Source organism: Apteryx mantelli, chromosome Z (genome assembly GCF_036417845.1).
Source record: "Apteryx mantelli isolate bAptMan1 chromosome Z, bAptMan1.hap1, whole genome shotgun sequence".
Classification (NCBI taxonomy): domain Eukaryota; kingdom Metazoa; phylum Chordata; class Aves; order Apterygiformes; family Apterygidae; genus Apteryx; species Apteryx mantelli.
The window spans coordinates 42,238,234-42,257,739 of NC_090020.1; the positions used below are offsets into that span (position 1 = coordinate 42,238,234).

General features: G+C 41.4%; 1 protein-coding gene across 14 annotated transcripts in view; it reads left to right on the forward strand.

Moving 5' to 3' along the window:
- Positions 1-7,251: 7,251 nt before the first annotated feature.
- The window catches only part of DTWD2 (DTW domain containing 2), a 263,172-nt gene continuing 250,917 nt past the window's right edge, over positions 7,252-19,506 (forward strand). For all 14 annotated transcript variants that reach the window (XR_010886923.1, XR_010886926.1, XR_010886924.1 and 11 more), the window contains exon 1: positions 7,252-7,418. Coding sequence is in view for 7 of the 14 variants with exons in the window: in XM_067315902.1 (XP_067172003.1) it covers positions 7,261-7,418 (158 nt within the window). In the remaining 7 variants the exon portion in view is untranslated. The remainder of the gene's footprint in view (positions 7,419-19,506) is intronic.

A 19,506-nucleotide genomic window follows, 5' to 3' on the forward strand; every position in this document is an offset into this window, starting at 1 on the left:
TGGTTCTCATGGGGGACTTCAACCACCCTGATATCTGCTGGAAAGACAACACAGCTAGGCACAAACAGTCCTGGAGGTTCCTGCAGAGCATTGGTGACAACTTCTTGACACAGGTGGTGGAGGAGCCAACAAGGAGAGGTGTGCTGCTGGACCTCGTACTAACAAACAAAGAAGGACTGGTGGAAGATGTGAAGGTCGGGGGCAGCCTTGTCTGCAGTGACCACAAGATGGTGGAGTTCAGGATCCTGCGAGGAGGAGGCAGGGCACTAAGTAGGATCGCAACCCTGGATTTGAGGAGAGCAAACTTTGGCCTCTTCAGGGACCTACTTGGAGGAATCCCATGGGTTAGGGACCTAGAAGGAAGGGGCGTTCAAGAGAGCTGGTTAATATTCAAACATCACCTCCTCCAGGCTCAAGAGCGGTGCATCCCTATGAGTAGGAAGTCAAGCAAAGGAGGCAGGAGACCTGCATGGATGAGCAAGGAGCTCCTGGCAAAACTCAACCAGAAGAAGGAAGTCTACAGAAAGTGGAAAGGGGGACAGGCCACTTGGGAGGAATATAGGAACATTGTCAGAGTATGCAGGGATGCGATGAGGAAGGCTAAGGCCTGTTTGGAATTAAATCTGGCAAGAGATGTCAAGGACAACAAGAAGGGCTTCTTCAAATACATCAGCAGCAAGAGGAAGACTAGGGAAAATGTGGGCCCTTTGCTGAATGGGGTGGGTGCCCTGGTGACAAAGGATGCAGAGAAAGCAGAGTTACTGAATGCTGCCTTTGCTTCAGTCTTTACTGCTCAGGCCAGCCCTCAGGAACCCCAGACCCTGGAGGCAAGAGAGAAAGTCTGAAGAAAGGAAGACTTTCCCTTGGTGGAGGAGGATTGGGTTAGAGATCATTTAAGCAAACTTGACACCCACAAATCCTTGGGCCCTGATGGGATGCACCCCCGAATGCTGAGGGAGCTGGCGGATGTCATTGCTAAGCCACTCTCCATCATCTTTGAAAGGTCATGGAGAACAGGAGAGGTGCCCGAGGACTGGAAGAAAGCCAATGTCACCCCAGTCTTCAAAAAGGGCAAGAAGGAGGACCCAGGGAACTACAGGCCAGTCCGCCTCACCTGCATCCCTGGAAAGGTGATGGAACAGCTCATCCTGGAGGCCATCTCCAAGCACGTGGAGGACAAGAAGGTGATCAGGAGTAGTCAGCATGGCTTCACCAAGGGGAAATCATGCCTAACCAATCTGATAGCCTTCTCTGATGGAATGACTGGCTGGGTAGATGAGGAGAGAGCAGTGGATGCTGTCTACCTAGACTTCAGCAAGGCTTTTGACACCGTCTCCCATGACATCCTCATAGACAAGCTCAGGAAGTGTGGGCTGGATGAGTGGAGAGTGAGGTGGATTGAGAACTGGCTGAATGGCAGAGCTCAGAGAGTTGTGATCAGTGGCACAGAGTCTAGTTGGAGGCCTGTAGCTAGCGGTGTCCCCCAGGGGTCAGTACTGGGTCCAGTCTTGTTCAACTTCTTCATCAATGACCTGGATGAAGGGACAGAGTGCACCCTCAGCAAGTTTGCCGACGATACAAAACTGGGAGGAGTGGCCGATACACCAGAGGGCTGTGCTGCCATTCAGAGAGACTTGGACAGGCTGGAGAGGTGGGCGGAGAGGAACCTCATGAAGTTCAACAAAGGGAAGTGCAGGGACCTGCACCTAGGGAGGAATAACCCCAGTCACCAGTACAGGTTGGGGGTTGACCTGCTGGAAAGCAGATCTGCGGAGAAGGACCTGGGAGTGCTGGTGGACACCAAGTTAAGCATGAGGCAGCAATGTGCCCTTGTGGCCAAGAAGGCCAATGGTATCCTGGGGTGCATCAGGAAGAGTGTTGCCAGCAGGTCGAGGGAGGTGATCCTCCCCTTTACTCAGCCCTGGTGAGGCCACATCTGGAGTACTGCGTCCAGTTCTGGGCTCCCCAGTACAAGAGGGATGTGGCACTACTGGAGCAAGTCCAGCAAAGGGCTACAAAGATGATTAGGGGACTGGAGCATCTCTCTTATGAGGAAAGACTGAGAGAGCTGGGCCTGTTTAGCCTGGAGAAGAGAAGGCTGAGAGGAGATCTTATCAATGTGTACAAGTATCTGAAGGGAGGGTGTCGAGAGGATGGGACCAGAATCTTTTCAGTGGTGCCCAGCGACAGGACGCGAGGCAACGGGCACAAACTGAAACACAGACGCTTCCATCTGAACATGAGAAAAAAATTTTCACTGTGAGGGTGACAGAGCACTGGCACAGGTTGCCCAGAGAGGTAGTGGAGTCTCCTTCTCTGGAGATATTCAAAAGCTGCCTGGACGCGATCCTGTGCAATGTGCTCTAGGTGACCCTGCTTGAGCAGGGGGGTTGGACTAGATGATCTCCAGAGGTCCCTTCCAACCTCAATCATTCTGTGATTCTAAGTACATTTAGGCTTGAACAACATATCCGCTTGAGCTTCATGGGATTTGACTGGAGACAGCCTGCAGTGGTATTGCATAACGCTTGCTCTGCTGCCAATATTCAAGAGTTTCTGAGTTGAAATAGGGGAGGAAAACCATTTTTCATTCAAATCATTATTTTCTTGAGAAATCAAGATGTGGATGTTTGTTGAAAGTTCTGGCTGGGAGAACGGACAGATAATCCACCATTAAAAGTGACTTATTGGGCACAGATGCCTGCAAAACCACTGACATCACCCCACTGAATTCAGACCACTGAATGCCAAGCACAGGTAAATTATAAATAGCCATGTGACCACTGCAGAATTTATAAAATTGCTTCAAAGAAGCTATCTTTCTGCCTAATTGGCATAATTTAAAGTAATGAACATAACCAAAATACTCAAAAGCTGTCTCTTCAATAATAAAATTATGCTTTCAAAAATATATTTAATCACTTCATGACTGTTCTTTTTTTCCAATAAATTGTGTGCTTGTGGCAACGTACTGGGCATCATTATCAAATGAAATAGAATGTATCTGCTGGTGTAACTGCATCTATGCAGTTCTGACTTTGGGCTTTGCAGGTATATCTGTGTTAGGTAAAATGTATTCCCAGGTGATAAATGATGCTTGCAGAATTCTGCAGATTGGTTGCAGACCAGTCTTTAGGCTCCTAAATGTTTCTCTCTTTTAAAAATGGCACTAAACTCTCAGTCACTAATACTAAGCTGAGAGATATTTAAAAAGCAAAGCTGTTGTCTATATTGATGTTCATCCTGCTCCAAAGCCTTCAGGTTTCTTAGAAGAAAAATACTACAGTATTATACAACCTTTATATAACTTAGTTGAAATTAGTTCCAATGCAGCCTCACAAAAAAGTTTTAGTGATAAAAGACCGAGTGAAGAATTATGGCTCTACTTGTAACACTGATTATTGTGTACACTACTACCTTTTCAAAATGGGAGGTGATTTTCCCTAAGAGAAAGGCAGAAAGAGGAAAAACACTTCCTCATATTTACAGCATGTGAAAACATGCACACTGACAGTTTTTGGGATGTAGCAGTCACCTAGTAAAGCTGCACCCTCATTTATTTCATAGTAACTCATTTGTGTAGTTATAATCTAAACAGAAAATAAAAGTGCCTACGCTAGAGCTAGTGTGAAACAGCTGGGATTCAATAGTTATTTCAAGCTATTTCCTCACTCAAAAATAGCTCTTAGCAGCTTTTCCTTATGCAGTATCTCCAGGCCGATGGGGAAAAAAAGCTTGAATTGATGAATATTACTATCTCCCAAATGCTGTGATTTTGAGAGGATAACTACGTTTTGGAAAGTGTATCTTCCCTTGGCACATGTTGTAGAAAAGAGGAGCTAAAAAGCAACAGTCCACTCTGTAGAGAGATTTTCATCAGCCAGAATAAAGGAAGAATCACTGCTGCACGGCATTTTGGACGTGACTGCATGAATTTCAGTTATTATGTCAACAGAAGGAAATGCAGATGAAGATTAAGCAACAAACAGGATGTTTTTCTTGCTGCATGCTGCCATAGTTTATGTAAAGGACATTTCAAACCACATAATAGTGACTAAAATATCTGTAATGAATTCTGTGTTTTTCAAGTCACTTGCTATCAGTTGTTGAAAAGTAGTAAGTTAGCTTGAATGATAGAAAAATCCAAAGACTTCAAACAGAAGTGGCAATATCTGAAGCCCACTTAGGTACTGAGTCATGACTTTAAAGAAATATAATATATGAACAGATTAGGAAACAACATTATACATAGCTGTTACACTGTTGCTTACCATGCAGTCAACTTTCCCTACTGCATGGACAAATCCTTTTTGCTGTTTTTCTTTTGTATGTGTAATCCTTAACTGCCCAGGCAAACAAATAGAATATGACAGCTTGTTCCTAGCTTTAAGTTGTAACTCATTTATAGCATGGCACATTTTTGAACAGGGGCAGTCCCAGGCTCAGCTTTTGCTCTTAAGCCTCACAAAATCTCTGTGCACGTGGAAAACCACAGCACTGCCTGGAGCGATAGTCATGAAGGCAAGGAAGTCCTTTGTGGGTGGTTGGAGCTGTATTATTCTGACCGGCTACCTTGCCCGGTAAACCAATCCTTTTTGCTTCAAAAAGGCCTGCTTCAGGAAACAAGTGGGCTGGCAAACCAGGTCAGTGCATGCTTGAGTCAAACAGAAACAAAGCTCTTCCCCCAAACTCACCAGTTCCTGGTTTTGAGTTCATGTACCTATCCTATTGTCACCCATGGTGGCATTTACCAGCGTTGCTTATGACAGTCCGTAATTAAATTTGGAAATCATACTATACAGCTTTCTAAATGTGTATGGAGGCTTCCGTTCACAAAATGTTCCCTGCTGAGGTGGTGCTTTGCTAATATCATTCTTCTGTACAAACAGCAACTGTTTTCTGTTGTGAGGAAGTGTGGCAGAAAGATGAGAGACTCAACAAAAACATCATCTGTTCTTCTTCCCTGCAGCATGACAGTCTTTGTATGACTATCTCCTAGCTCACCTGTTGCCAAATTTGTTTCCACTTGTGCCTCCACTTCCCATTCCAGAGCACCTGGATTTGGTTCACAGTCCTCATGCTAGTACAAGCTACTGAAATCTCCTTGAGCTGCGGTCCCTGGGAGTTCCCCAGGCTTGCTGGTGGTGTGCTCAGATAGCAGCTTAGCCAGTGAATCATGCCTTCTCAGCTCCCAGCTTTGACCCTACTTTTACAGCCTGCGCCTCGTGCTGACACTGGTGGTCCTGCAGTGATCCTGTTCAACTTAAATTCATCCATCCAACTTAAATTGTTTTTTTATAAGGTAGGTTTTTGCATTAATTTCTTGAATGTATGGCCAACCATGGGAGTGGACAGGAAAGAACTACAATAGCCCTGAATCTGACTCTTAGCTGCCATGGCAGCACACCCTATATGAGGCTATAGCTTTTGCAACAAAAATCATAAACTCAACAGGATTTCAAATGAATATGTTAGTATTTGAAACCATGAGTGAAGCCTGGGAGTAGAAAGTAGTACTTTGCCTTAAACTGGCTAAAGCCACTGGGGAACTACACTCATCATTTAAATACCCTTGCTTGAGAACTGCTGTCTTAACAGCTTCTTCACATTTCTAAAACATATATTAAATTTGAACTTCAGAGAGGGGATTTTTCTGGGTACACCACCAGTTACAGCAAGAAATTTAAGTTGTTCTTACTTAGTAAAGGCAAAGCTTAGAATAAAGAGAAATGATTTAGGTAAGAATGCAGAAGAGATTGGAAATGTAGAAGAATGGTACTTTCCGTAAAATTTAATGGACTTTCCATACTACAGTGAGTCTACAGCTAGTCACTAAACATGTGATCATGCATGATCCCCAAAAAAGGGAACAATGCAGTACATTAGAGAGTATTAAGTGCAAATAAGAAGCCCCCAGTCATGCCACCACTTAGGCCAGTAAGTTTACAAATTGCAGAACATTGGCCCAAAGCCGTTACTGTGGAGTTCCTCAGGTCTCTAACATGGGGGGCAGGTGTTAATTTGGATTTAAATATGAACATCGAATACTCAAGCTAATTCTGCATTAAATTGGTAGTGTGGACATATGTACCTATTAGCCTGAAGAACAGATTATTGAGATCGGTCATAAAGTCGTTTATATTTTGCCTTGTATTTAGCACTGAGGGTTTTCTCTTAAACTTGCTCTGTTGTTTAAGACTCTCTGGCTTGGAAATCATGCTTCCAGTTTTTTAAAATGAACATCTGGTTTCAGATTTTCTGGCCTGCAGTGAGAGGAGTTGCTGGTTTCTGTCGAGTCCTGGAACAACATGCGGAGAGCAGACATGGCTCTATTCCAGAAGAAGCTAAGGCTGGGCTGGTTTTTGATCCCTGCTACTTCTGTTGGTAGGCCAAGACAGCAATGCTTTGAAAACCAGGAATCCTCTAACTTCCAGCCTACATTTATTCACAGGCCATTTATGCTCATTTGAACCTGTGGCAACATTTTCCTTTGGCGTAAACTGTTCACTTTCCTCTTTAGATTTTTATATAGAGAGAATATTTAGCTACAGCTACAAAATCACAGTGGAAAAATATGAAAACTAAAAGCAAAACCATCCTCATGTTTTATATGTATCTACTACCGACAGGTCTGAGCTACATCAGAAGGCTCTAAAGATCATAAATATGTACGTACACACAATATACTTTATTTTGGATGCAGAACTGATAACATCACAACTGCCCAACCTATCTGCAGTTACTAATTTCAGGAGATGTTCCCTTGTGTAGAAATTCACTAGTTGATTATTTCAGCTGATTTCTAGTAGGGGAACTGCAGTGACCTAGGAGCTGAATTCTGTTTTACTAGGCAATAGACTCTCTCCGTATTCTGTTTACTATTATATCTGGTTTACTAAGCTGAATATAGCCTGTATCTAAAGCCTGGGCTGCATCTACAGTTTCTTTGACTTAAGTGCAGGCACTGCTGACGGTGGAAAACTCGGGCCGGGCCGGGCCGCGCCGCGCCGCCTGCGAGCGCCGCGCACCAACGGCTCCCCCTACCTGCCGGCCACGGCACGCCCCCGCCAACGGTGGCACAAACACCGCGCCCCCATAGGCGGGACGGAGTCCCCCGCGCTCTGATTGGTTGGGCGCCCACGAGGGGCGGTCCCACATGGAGGGGCGGGCGTTTTCCAGCGCGAGCGCGCCGCCGCGCGGGTGGTTTCTCTTGCCTCCGGGCGCCCCCTGGCGGCGGCGGCCCTGCTGCTACGGGCCGGCATGGAGCGGGGCGCCCTGGCAGGCGGGAGCGCGGCGGCGGAGGTCGCGGGCCCGGCACCGACCGCTGCCCTGGCGGAGGAGGAGCGCGAAAGCTGCGCGGGCCTGTGGGAGCTGCCGGTGGAGCGCTGCGAGAGGCGGCCCGAGTGCGGGCGCTGCGGGTAAGGCGAGGCGAGGCCGCGGCCGCGGAGGGGGGAGGCGGCGCCCGGGGCCCGGCGGGGCGGCGGGAGGCGGTGCCGGCGGCTGCGCGGTGCGGCCGGGCCAGGAAGGGGCTGGCGGCGGGCTCCTGCGTGCCCGGAGCGCGGCCGTTGGCAGCGACCCCGGGGCCGCTCGCGCCCACGCGCGGGGCGCTGCGCTCTGCGGGGCCGCCGGCGCAGCTGCTGCCTGCCGTTGCTGTTGGCGCAAGCGCTTCGGTGGTGGTTTTTTGTTTTAAATTTTTTTTTATAGAAAATCTACATTAGAAAGGGCTGTTTTCTTTTCAAAATCGCTCGCAGGGTGATGCTTACATCACACTAAACAGGAACCATGTAGTGCCTAAGGAAAATGGGTTTACTTGTTTAAGTTTTGGGAAATTGAGTGTTTGAGAAAAGCTTAATTATGGTGGTGGCTTGCTTATTAAACCACTGACTGTCATATGTGTAGTGGTATCAGCTGCTTAATTGAAGTTGAAATCTCATTGGACCCTGGGATGTTTCTATGACTGTTCATTGATATGTGTATATATATTGGTGTTGAAGCTAGCTTCAGGTTATCTGTTAATGGTTTAACTCTGCCAAAGCTGTCTTCCTTGTGTTCCTCCCTAAGGCTTGGGAAACAATTTCAATTGCTTTTGGCACAGAAATGTAGTGGAAGCTTGGGAGACAGTGGAGGTGGGAAGAGTTTGTATGGGTTTATTACTGTTGGTCAGGCACTGGTGTAAAAAATACATATACTGAATGTAAAAACAACAACAACAAAAAAACCCCATTTGTTTATATAGCATATCTAGTTATATATATATTTTTTTCTTTTTGGAAGGAGTCACTGCCTGTTTTCATGGATAGCTTAAACTTGTCTGTACTAGATTAGATCCAGTGTCTGTGTTGCTCAGGATCCCTTGTGCACAGTCTGCCTCTGTGAAGCTCAGGCAACTTAGAAAATGCCCCTGAAAGACTTCAGGGGTTTAAGGTGGGGAGGGGAGAGTCTGGCATGCCTATGAGTATCATATAGTGAAGTACATAAAACCTCAGTAAAGCTGCCAAGTTCTGCTACCTTATCAAAAGAAGTTTAAAAGCGAGAAACTACTCCTACTTAACAATTTTATAGATAGCTTTGAAATCTATTCAAGTGCTGGAAAATGGAGGTGTTAATGTAACTTGATGTAAACTCAGATTTGTAAAACATTCAGTGGCTTTGGATTTTATATCACATACACACAAAAACGCACACACTTTTAATAAAGTGAGTTGGCTGTATGTCAATCTCAGAATTCAAGAATTTATTCTTTAGTGAAGTTCTGTAAATAACTTTTGTAAATAGTCTTTAAAAAAGTCAGTGAGGTTTATTAGACCTGTTAGGTGAACATTTTGATACTATTTCTAAGTTTGAATTTATAGTTTTAGAAAAAGTCATTACACTTGTAAATGTTAACTATTAGAAAGACAAAAATAAACCAGAGCCATGGTATATGACACTGCCCCATTGATAATTTGCTGTTTTTCAGCTAGTTTTACTACAGGGGTCATCTTGAGGCAGATGTAGTTTTGTGTGTATTTGGTATGCCCCAATTGGTTTTTCTTCAGTGAATTTCTCCAGTCCTCCTTGAACCTTATATCCCCAACATCTTGCTCGCAAAGGAACTCTCAGGCCTAAAACCCCCAGTATAGGGAATTACCTTTTCATGTTTGTTTTGGTTGTGGCTTCTCACTCCCTCTTCTGCACACAGTATTCAAGGTGTGGGTAAGTTGGAGATTTGCATGTTGGGGGAAGTTTCTGTTTATTCTTGTAAGGACCTTTCCTCATGCTGGGCTGCTTAGTTTACTAGTAAGCTTTTGGTGAGGAACTTCTTTAAAGCCTTTTGGAAAGCCAGAGTTGTTGTGTTTTTTTTATGACTAGACAGACCACTCTCACCCAGATGTTCAGTGACCCTTTCAGAGAGCTTCAGTAGTTTTGAAAAGCAGGATTTCTGTTTGCGAAAGCAATGTTAATTCTTCCTATGTAAATCATATTTTCTAAGTGTCTGCTAATTGTATTTTTTATTGTAGTTTCTGCTTACATGAACAATTTTACCTGTTGCAGATTTTTTAAGTTGGCTTCATGTTTGCCATTTTTAGTCCTCAGTCACTAAAGAATTTTTAAGTAAGTTAATTCCCCCCTTGTTCAGCTATTTAACCTCAAGTTCTTTTAGGATGCCTGTGGGATGGTGATTATTTGTTGGCCTTCATTTTGTTGATGTGTCTCAACCTCTTTTCATAGTCTCTCCAATTCTGGATGGATTCTGAGTCACCTGCAAAGGAGGTTTCCAGAATAAGAATCTCCCTGTTTTCTTCCATAGTAAACCTTGATGGAAAGGATATATTCAACTTCTTATCACCATGTGGTACTAAAACCGGCTTTCTTAAAAACAAAACAAACAAAAAAACCCCACAGTTGTGTTTGCTGCAAAGAGCATGGGTGCAGTGAGGGCAGACAGTGAACTACAGAAATGTAGGGAGAGAGAAATGGGGGAGGATAAAGAGACTGCACAGATGCTTACTTTTTAAAGTAACAAGTGAAGAATATAGCAACTTCTTTTGAAAACTAAAAGCTTTGATGTTGATGTTAAACTGAGTTCTGGAATCTGTCTGTTTTTTTTGTGGGGTCTTCTCCTCATCTCCTTTCTTGAGAATAGTCTAAATTATGGAAGGGATACTTATTGTTGTGTGGCATTCTGAGGTGTGACTTGGAGTAGAAGTGAATACTGTGGTAACTTAGGGAAGATCATGGGATGTAATATTGAGACTTGCTTTTTGTCCTGAGTACTATCATGATGATGATTTGGGGCAAGTAAGTTAAGTGATTCTCAGTTTTCCAACCTGTAGATGGGATTTTGCCTCTAAAACATTTTAATGGATGTGATTTAAGAACTAGTACTTGGAATCAGTTTTTAGAGTGAGGATTGTCTGAATTCAGTACAAATGCACGAAAGAATGGGCTCTCCTGAGTGTCACTTGGGGATGTCTTATGGGGAGAGACTTAGGGTTTGGGGTGGGTTTTTTGGTACTTTTTTGCACTTTTTTTGATAGGGAAGGCATTCCTATTGTATTCTACTTCTGCAGTTCGGAGCAGGGTATCTACACAAAAAAGTGAATGGTTAATACAGGCAGGAGAAACAGGGCTTAATTTTAGAACTGCTGCCTGAAAGAGCCCTCTGGGGGTCACGTAGTGCAGTCTTGTGCTGGAGTGGGACCATCGTCAGGGCTGGGTGAGGGAAGCCAGGGCTTTGTCTAGCTGTTTTATTCCATGGCCTCCCAGGGCTACGTGTTCAGTGCTGCACTACCTTCATAGTTGAGAAGCTTTTCTTAAGGCACAGTCTGACCTGTCTAAACCTCAGTTTGTAGTCATTGCCTCTTGTTATATTTGGTGCTGGAGAGAACACTTTGGCTCCGTCTTTAACACCCTTTCAGTTAGTTGCAGGCAGCTACTTGATCACCTTTGCCTCAGTTTTGCCAGACTATTAAAGCACAGCTCAGTGTCCTGCAATATGTTTGTGTAGTACTCATTTTAAGGGGATTACTCATGTGTAATAGAAAATGCTACTTCTTATGCATAATGTATGACATGCTAATATTTAGTATCTATTTTTCTTTTGTTTCCCTGTAAATCATGAAATAGAATAGCCATGTGTTTGCTGAGCATAGTACCATGTTGGTTTGTGTGTCTATATCTAAAATATTATGGATACTGTACTTAATCTGTGTACTATATGAATGTTCTTTGATAAGGACCTGTGAAGGAACAGTCACGCTTCATATTTTGAGAAAAATGTATAATGTTTTTGGCAGAATTATTAATAAATGCAAGATACTTACGTAAGTTCATAGGAAGACTGAAGAAGCAATGTGTTTTTTCTTCAGCACAAGTAAATATATGCAGCTGCCTTATAGCATGTTTCTAAGGTATTTAAACAGTAAACATGAATTTTAATGTTCAATTAACAATATCAGAGAAAGTGAAATAAGCATGCTTTTTTTTAGCAATACCTTCTGCATCAAAATTACTTCATGGGTTTTGATTTCCTTGATGCTCTTAAAATATGAGCTTTAGGCATTTATTTTCACAGCTCTAAGTTTTATTGCAGTTTTGTACTCCCTGAAAGTATTGATTCCTTTTTGGTGCTTAAGTAAGCTTTTTATGAAGTTAAAACTATATATTTTCTTGTTCATGACCTGTAAAAAGTGACTTACTGTCCTGCAGCATAAGAGATTAAAAAAAAACAAAAAAACCCCATGCATTTCCTGTGCATTATATTTGTATTGAAAAGGGGAAAAAAGAATACACATGGCTAGGTGACAGGCATCACTTGAATGAATTTTATTATTCTAGCTTCTTGAGTGGTGTATCAAAGGGAAATTTTTTAAAACAACTATTAGCACTTCTAAAGACTTCTAAATCAGAGCAATATTTTTTGCTGAATTTATTCCTTTTGACTATAGTTAAATGTATAAAGTGGGTTTACAAGTGTGTCTGAGAGGCTACATGTCAAAATTGTATCGTCTGTCTGGGTAACTAAGTTGGTTGGAGTTTAGAGGGAGCTGAATTTGCACAGTATGAGGGGACAGAAAGGAAAAGGCTGAGCAGGTGAAGCAGAGAAATGAGGTCTGTTCATGTGAGTGTTAACAAGCAATTAAAAGCCAGGTCGTGCCAGTAGTTACTTTCCTGTATCAAGAGGATACCCTATGAGTCAAGAGTTTGCCCTGTGATTAGGCACAGTCATGTACAGCTTTAAGAGGGAGCAGCATCCTGTTGGTTGATGTGAGTGTACGTGCATTGCTACTGTGAAGGAGAGCAAATATAACCTAGTGTTGTGGAAGCACCAAAATACAGTTTAGGTTCAGGTCAAGTGGAAGCTTGATTCCTATAGCTATAGGAGAGAACACAGAGCAGCAGAGTGATAGACTGCCAATTTGAACTCTGCCCAAGTGAGGCAGTTACAGAGTTGATATACGTTTGGGTTATGTGACTTGTTCTTCACAGAACTACAGCAATGTGTCAGATTAAAAAAGGATGTGATAAGTTACAACAGGCAGTAGGAGACATGGATAAGGATCTCTAACAGTACAGATAGTACTTTCTTTTACACACAATACATTTCTTTGATAATTGAGTCATACTGACTTGTCAACGCCATTAGGTCATGCTGCAGGTATTTTTTTGCTAGACAGGCCTGCACAAGCCTATGAAGCATTAATATTTCACTTCTACATTCACCCCTTTGAAACTTAGTGTCATATCATCTTTCCCTTAAAGGTCTAGAATATGGTGGCAGGGCTGCAGATGCCCTGCTTATGACTCATGGGAACCCAGGATTGATCACAGTATAGGCTGTGCTGCCCCATCACCTATTCTTGCCTCTAGTCCTTATAATCATTTATAGTCATTAGTCTAAGCACTTCTTTCTCTTCTTTCTTATCCTTTAATATATTCAGCATTGTTTCTCTGGCCTCTGCTTGAGTTATGCCTCGTTCTATCCTTTTACATGTTAATTTCCCCCAACATGGGATTAACTGAACCAATACATACACAACTAGTAAAGTCAATAATCCTAATGAAATATACACTGTCTTAAGCAGTTTTCCTAATGGTCCTTCTAGATCTGGGAGCCAACCCCACTAATCAAGAGGTTTTTCTTCAGCTACTTTATCTAAGACTGTTAGTGTCTTTAATTTTTGTCCTGAAATACCAACAGAATTTACTGCTTCTGAAGATAAGGGAACTGCAGGAAAATGGGGATTATATAAAGTAGATCAAGTAACACCAGTATTGGCTAGGCAAGAAACAATCCTGCTGTTAAAAGGGTAAGATAAATAAAGGTTAGTCTGGTCTGAAAGTAAAGGAGTGATGATTCTGTCCTGGCTGTCCTAACTGCATTTCTGAGATTGTGGCTTGGAGGAAGGGTTGGATGGAAAGGTAGGGTTACTGACTGCTGCTGGGCAGAAGGACTTGCAATTAGGTCTGTAAGGGCATTCTGACTTGCAGCATCCTTGTTCACAATAATGACATGAATTGTTAGGAGGACTGAAATGTCTCCGATATCCTTGATCACAGCTTCTTCCCATTGTTCCTCTTCTCCTGCCCCAGCCTCTTGTAGTTCCTCTATCTGTTAATATTTCTAGGAGTAAAATGTTGGATTTACCGTGTCAGTTTAGTCTCACTGTTGATCTTTTTCCACTCCTGATATGCACTGCTGTGATTAGCAATGGTAACTGGCTCGGTAAGAGACTTAGTCTGCCCCCCGATGGCAATAGCTAGTAATTGCTCTTGAATTTTTGATTGCAAACCTTGAACAAAGGCAGCTGCCACAGCTTCTGCAGCATTTTCAGCAGCATAGTCTATGCCAGAATGCCTGTTAAAGACTTCTTTGAGGCAGTCCATGTAATCTGCAGGGGGTTACCCCTTCTTCTGTTTACAGTTATTTTGGCCCAGTCTTTTTCTTGGGCAGGCTGGCTGGATTGCCTCAAGAGGACAATCTTGATCTGATACAAGAGTTGGTTCATATTGGCCGAGTTTGGATTGTAACAACTATAGGAGTAATTATTACAATTATAGCAGTCTTCAGTTCTTCTCTAAAATTTTGAGGTTCTTCCCTTATGTTTGGGAATTCTCTGACTAGGTTTCTTAAGTGTCCAGGGGTCCATGGGGCATGAACAATGACCGTATCTCCTGGTCCTGGTACTTGCTGTGAAGGTGCCTGTATTATAGGTCCCCCCTGATGATGGATGCTTCCAGTGACTGGAGAAAAACTGGGCATGTCCTCATAATCTGGGGGTGTTTGTGTCACCTCTGGTATTACAGGGACAGAGCAAGGGAGTTCTAAAATACCCTCCTTAGTCTCTTCCTCTTTCTGTAGAAATTGCTTGGGAGCAAATGGTGTAAGATAGTGCTAGGGTTAGTAGGGAGTTGGTGTTTTTCTAACAGTTCTGTAAGATGTTTTATTTGATCTTTCAATTTTTTCCAGAGAGTCTCTCAAATGTCTACTTTGGGATTCTGTTTTTCTTTTGGAGGCTGCCTTTATCAATCAAAAAAATGCATGTTATAAAGACAAGTCATTTGAGTATTTCTTTTTGAATTGTGTTTATTGCTACTGATGTTTTCTAATACTTGATGTGATAGCTGCATCATGCTGTTTGTATTTGGCAGATGGTGTGCTGTGCTTTTCTGTATACTGCATATGCAAACATTTGTGTGCACTGATATTCCTCTCTATAGTGAAGATCTATGTAATTGTCACATGCACACAACAGCAGTATATCTTTGTGTAGAAGGGGCATGCAGAAGCTTCTTAATACAATAGATATTTGAAGTATGTCATAAGATGGGTAACAATGCATAGGACTGAGAAACTATTTGATTTGATGCAGATGAATTAGTTGCTCTGCTGAGTTACTTTTCTGCAGGGCAGGCATTAACTGGCTGGCTGCCTGCTGTGAACAGGGGTATTGGACTGGAGGTGGAAAGTGGAACTGGGGAAGCTTTACTTCAATGAGCTTAAACTGCCATGAAGGAGAATGGTGAGATTACTTAATACTGATAAGTCAAGAGTATCTCCATTCAAAATCTATTAAAATGAATTATATATAAATATATATAACTTTTTTGAGATACAGGAGATGGTAATGTAACCACTGATGATGAGCATGTGTTAATGCTGTCATTCCTGGTCCTTTGACCAAAAGCTGGCAGAAGGAAGTCATGCCTGTGACAGAGGAGTTGGTCTTGGCAAAGTTATAGAATAATGAGACCTTGGCAGGCCTGAAATTTGCTGTAGCAGTTCATAATAAATTTTAGTTCTGAGCTGAGGCAAAAACCTGTAGATTGCAGAAATAATATTGCCTGATGAAATGTGAAGCCTTTACTCCCAAACACAAGTTTATGGCTGACTTGTTGCCAGTACATCTCCTGTCTTGCTGTAGAGCTTCTAGCTGCTGCCATGCTGTTGTTCTAAATTCTTAGGTTTTTAGTATTTCTGACAGTTTCTGTGAAAACTTCTCATTACCAAGGTATAAAAATCTTATACCACATTTCAGGAGGAAAAGCTAAAGGTAATTGGAAAAAATTACCAAGTGTTAGAATGGTTCCAGTGATGAGTGCCTTGGACCTCTTAGAATCTTAATGTGCTTTTATTCATGTTGCTTTAAAATCGTTGTGGTTCATGTACTTAACTTTCAGTGGCTGATATTTAGGATGATAAATATCCAGACAAAAATTGGTTGATGGGTTTTGGTTGATTTTTATTCAGCACTTGGTGGATGTGTCTAGAATTTCTCATGCTCATGTTTCTTTGGCCTGTATTAACCATCATGAGTGGTGCTAGTAGTGTTGATGAATTAAATTTTGGTGACTAGAATGTTACTTCTTTCTGCTTGGCTAAACTTCTAAGGCATTTACTCATTTCCTATTACATTGTGATTAGATTAATGAGTAGTGATCTTTCTAGGACACGTAATTTTGTGCTCAGCCACTTTGGTTAGCATCCATTTTGATCTGCTGACATGAAAAAAGGCAGTGGATGGCAGCTGTGTCAGGATGGCTGCATCCTTTTGACTGTGGATAGCTGTTGGCTGGTAGCAGCATATCTAGAGATGAGAGCTGCTGCAGAGAATAATCTTGTTAATTAAAGCAACTCTAGTACCTTTTGATCTGCTTCTCTTCTGTAATTATATCATCTGCAACCTTGCCCTGGGGAGGGCAGTTATTGTAAGAGAAAACAAATATGTTTCAACAGGGATTAAATTGGTGAGGTCTGATCATAAGGAATACTAAAAAGACAAATAGTTCCTTTACAAGAATCACTATTGATTTTTATAGACATAGCATGAGGCAAAACATAAAACATCTATTTTTGTCTTTATGGCTTAATGGTTATGAAAATAGATTAGAGCTGAAGGATTTTTATTCATACACCCATAAGAAGTTGATTTAATCACAGCTAATTTTGGTAATATTTTCTTGTAATTTCTGATAGTTTGGCATGGGTGAATTGACTTGAAATGTGGTGCCAATAAACAAGAACAGTATTTCCTTTTGAGGAAAGCTGGTCCTGGAATATCCCAGTGTTGCTTATGACATTCAGGTGCTGCAGAGCTTTTTTGTAAAAGTCTGAGATGCTCTTACTTCACTCTGATTCTTCAGTTTCACAATCTTTTCTTTTTTTCCCCTAAAGCCTAGTCAAGTTTCATTTTTACAATCCCAGGCTTTCCTGTTGCTTCATATTCGCTGCTCAAACCTTCCTCTTCACTTACCTCTATGTCTAGGACTTCTTAGGGTTTTCTCTGCCTTCCCTTGAGAATGATCTGACTTCCTCTACCTGTTGGTTTTTGCCTGCCTTTCACTTGTGCATTTTTTTCTGCCTTCTGTTCCAGATATGGAAGGTGGGTTTTGCTGTCCTCTTTGCTTCTTTTGGTTGACTGTATTTCATTCCATCATCTGATCTCCCTTTCAGATTCATTCTTTACAATGCAACTGTATTTCACTTTCTCATTTCTTAAGTCAAATACTGTCTTATAAGCTCTGGATTCTGTTTCTTTTGGCTCTTATGTAGTTTTACCTGGATCATGCTTCAGCTCCTCAAGCTCTCCTGAAATGGCTGCTGTCAAAATCTATAATGCTTTTTGCTCAGAACAAATAATCCACCTCCAAGTTCCTTGCTGTGTCAGCCATGTAGTAGTAGGCTGTGTTTTTACTGGAAACATAGCTCTCCTTTAGCTTCTCAGACGTGTTACCCATCTATTTTCGGCCCCCCCCCCCGTCTTTCTCCATGCTGTTTCTGGCTTATACCAGTTACACTTACTACTACTAGTGAGGGTGTGTGTTTTTTGTTTTTTAATTCTTCTCCTCAGTTTCTAAAGTTATTTAACTTTTGTGTAATATGGAAGACCTGCAGAACTGTCTGTAACAGATGACTTTGGTTTAATCTCAAATTTAATAATATCAGATTAGCAAAGGAGAATGTTTCCGTGCTGTGCTTCATTTTTTTTGTCTTGCTGGGCCCTATTTAAAAAAAACTAGTAAAATGAGTCTTTGGAGCCTCTCACAATGGTTTTTCTGGCACAATAGTAGTAGATAGAAAATTTATGCTATAAAGTTGAATACAGTCTTTTCTTACCTAATGAGTAGCCACATACTTACTGTTGCTGCTTTCCTGTGTGTGCATTTGCATTAAGTTCTCAATGAAAGCTTCAATGGGCAAGATGGTTGATCTTGATTTCTTTCCACATGTTTTTCCTATTTTGATGCATCCTGTATCTGTGCTAATGGTTGACTATAATTCTTTGAGGTCTTTTTTTTAAATAGATAATCAACTGTCATCCAGAACTCTAGAGACTTGAAATGAGTGAGTGTGCATACTGTTAAGCTTTTAGGAGCACCTTAAAAGACACTTGTGTGAATTTTCAGTGTTTGCTAATAAACCTTAGAATATCATATCTATATTTTGTATTAATATCTTTTTGTCTTATGGTGTCAGGGAAATAAATATAAATACAGGGAAGAATGTTTAGTTCAAAAGTCTAGTTTAATGATGTTGAAAATAGGTGAATCATGCACTGGGGAGACAGTAAGTGGAACAAACTGGAATGACAGTGAAATGTTCAAGAATGATTTACTAAATGCTCCCTTCAGAAAGTGGAAAGAAAGTGATCTCCAGCTTAAGTAAAAGAGAGAGCACCTGGAATTGTGGGTTTAGTAAGGAAGCCAAACAATCTGGAGAAATCCACTGCCAGAAAAGTGTGTTTTTGTTTTGTTTTTCCTGAAGCTATAAAAAAAAATGAAAGGAAGCTTCCTTTTGGTACTAGTTGTGTGCTGATTCTGTGTCCTATTTTATTCTTAAAATGTTTGAAAAGCTTATGATGTTTTTAAGGGAAAAATAGGGTATATTTGTATCATGTGATACTTTCCAGTAATACTTGGAATGCCTGTTAAAGAGCAATTACTAAAGCTAGATGGTTTTATTGGTTTGGATAACCTTTTCATCTAAGATGTTTCAAAAGAGATGTCAGAATTGTTTCAAGGTAGCTAATAGTGTGTTTGTTTGCTTTTTGTAAAGTCTTGAATAAAGCCAATCTCAGAGGAGTGGCAGAAAGCTAATATTGTGATTATGTATGTTAAATATGATAAACTTCAACTTAATGCTGGCTGCCAGCTTGATGTGTCTTTCCAGAGATCAGTGTTAAAACTGGCATAGAACTTGGCATAGAACTTGACACAGAACTATATTTATGAAGGGGTTAATAAACAGAGGGTTTAAAAAAAAAAAACCAACTTGTAAAACTCATTCACCCTCTTGTGTATTATGTATTGAGTCAGTGAAGATATTGATATAAGTAAATTCTTGTAGAAAAGAAATAGCAATGTTGAAAAACTGATATGATGAACATTAAATGGAAAATTAGTAGATCTCAATATAACTGCAGTTTAGGAACTCTACAACAATTGTTTCTTTGTCTGATCACTGGAGAGGCTTGTTTTTAGTCTCTGAGTAATTTTTTTGTTTGGGCCACAGGGAAGAGAAAACTGACAATTTTCAGATGCTAAAGGATGGAATAATGAGAATTACTGTTGAGTAATCTAGGGGTGTTAGAGCAATGAATTGATACAAGAATCTTCCACCTAGCAGTAGAGAATGTATGGTGGAAGTGCCACTGAGAGGCGAGTGGATCATCACTGGATTATGGCTATCTTGAGTCACCTGGTCTGTAGTTAACAGACTTGGGTTTGAATTGGAAGTATGACAATCAGTTCAGTCGTAAGGTGAGACTGGTGTGAGATGGCTGTAATTATCAATGGCCAATTTTGTTAATACTGGATCATATTCTTAATAACTGGAACTTGGTAAATCAAGAGTGCTATTTTATAAAAGATCAAAAAGGGTGATTTAGAGGGTTCTTATGAGTTGTTACTTGTATGGAACAGCAGAATTGGTCCACTCCAGTTTTATAACATATGGAAATTAAATACAGAACTATCAAGAAAAACTATTACATATGCACAATTTGGGAATAATCCTTCTAATTT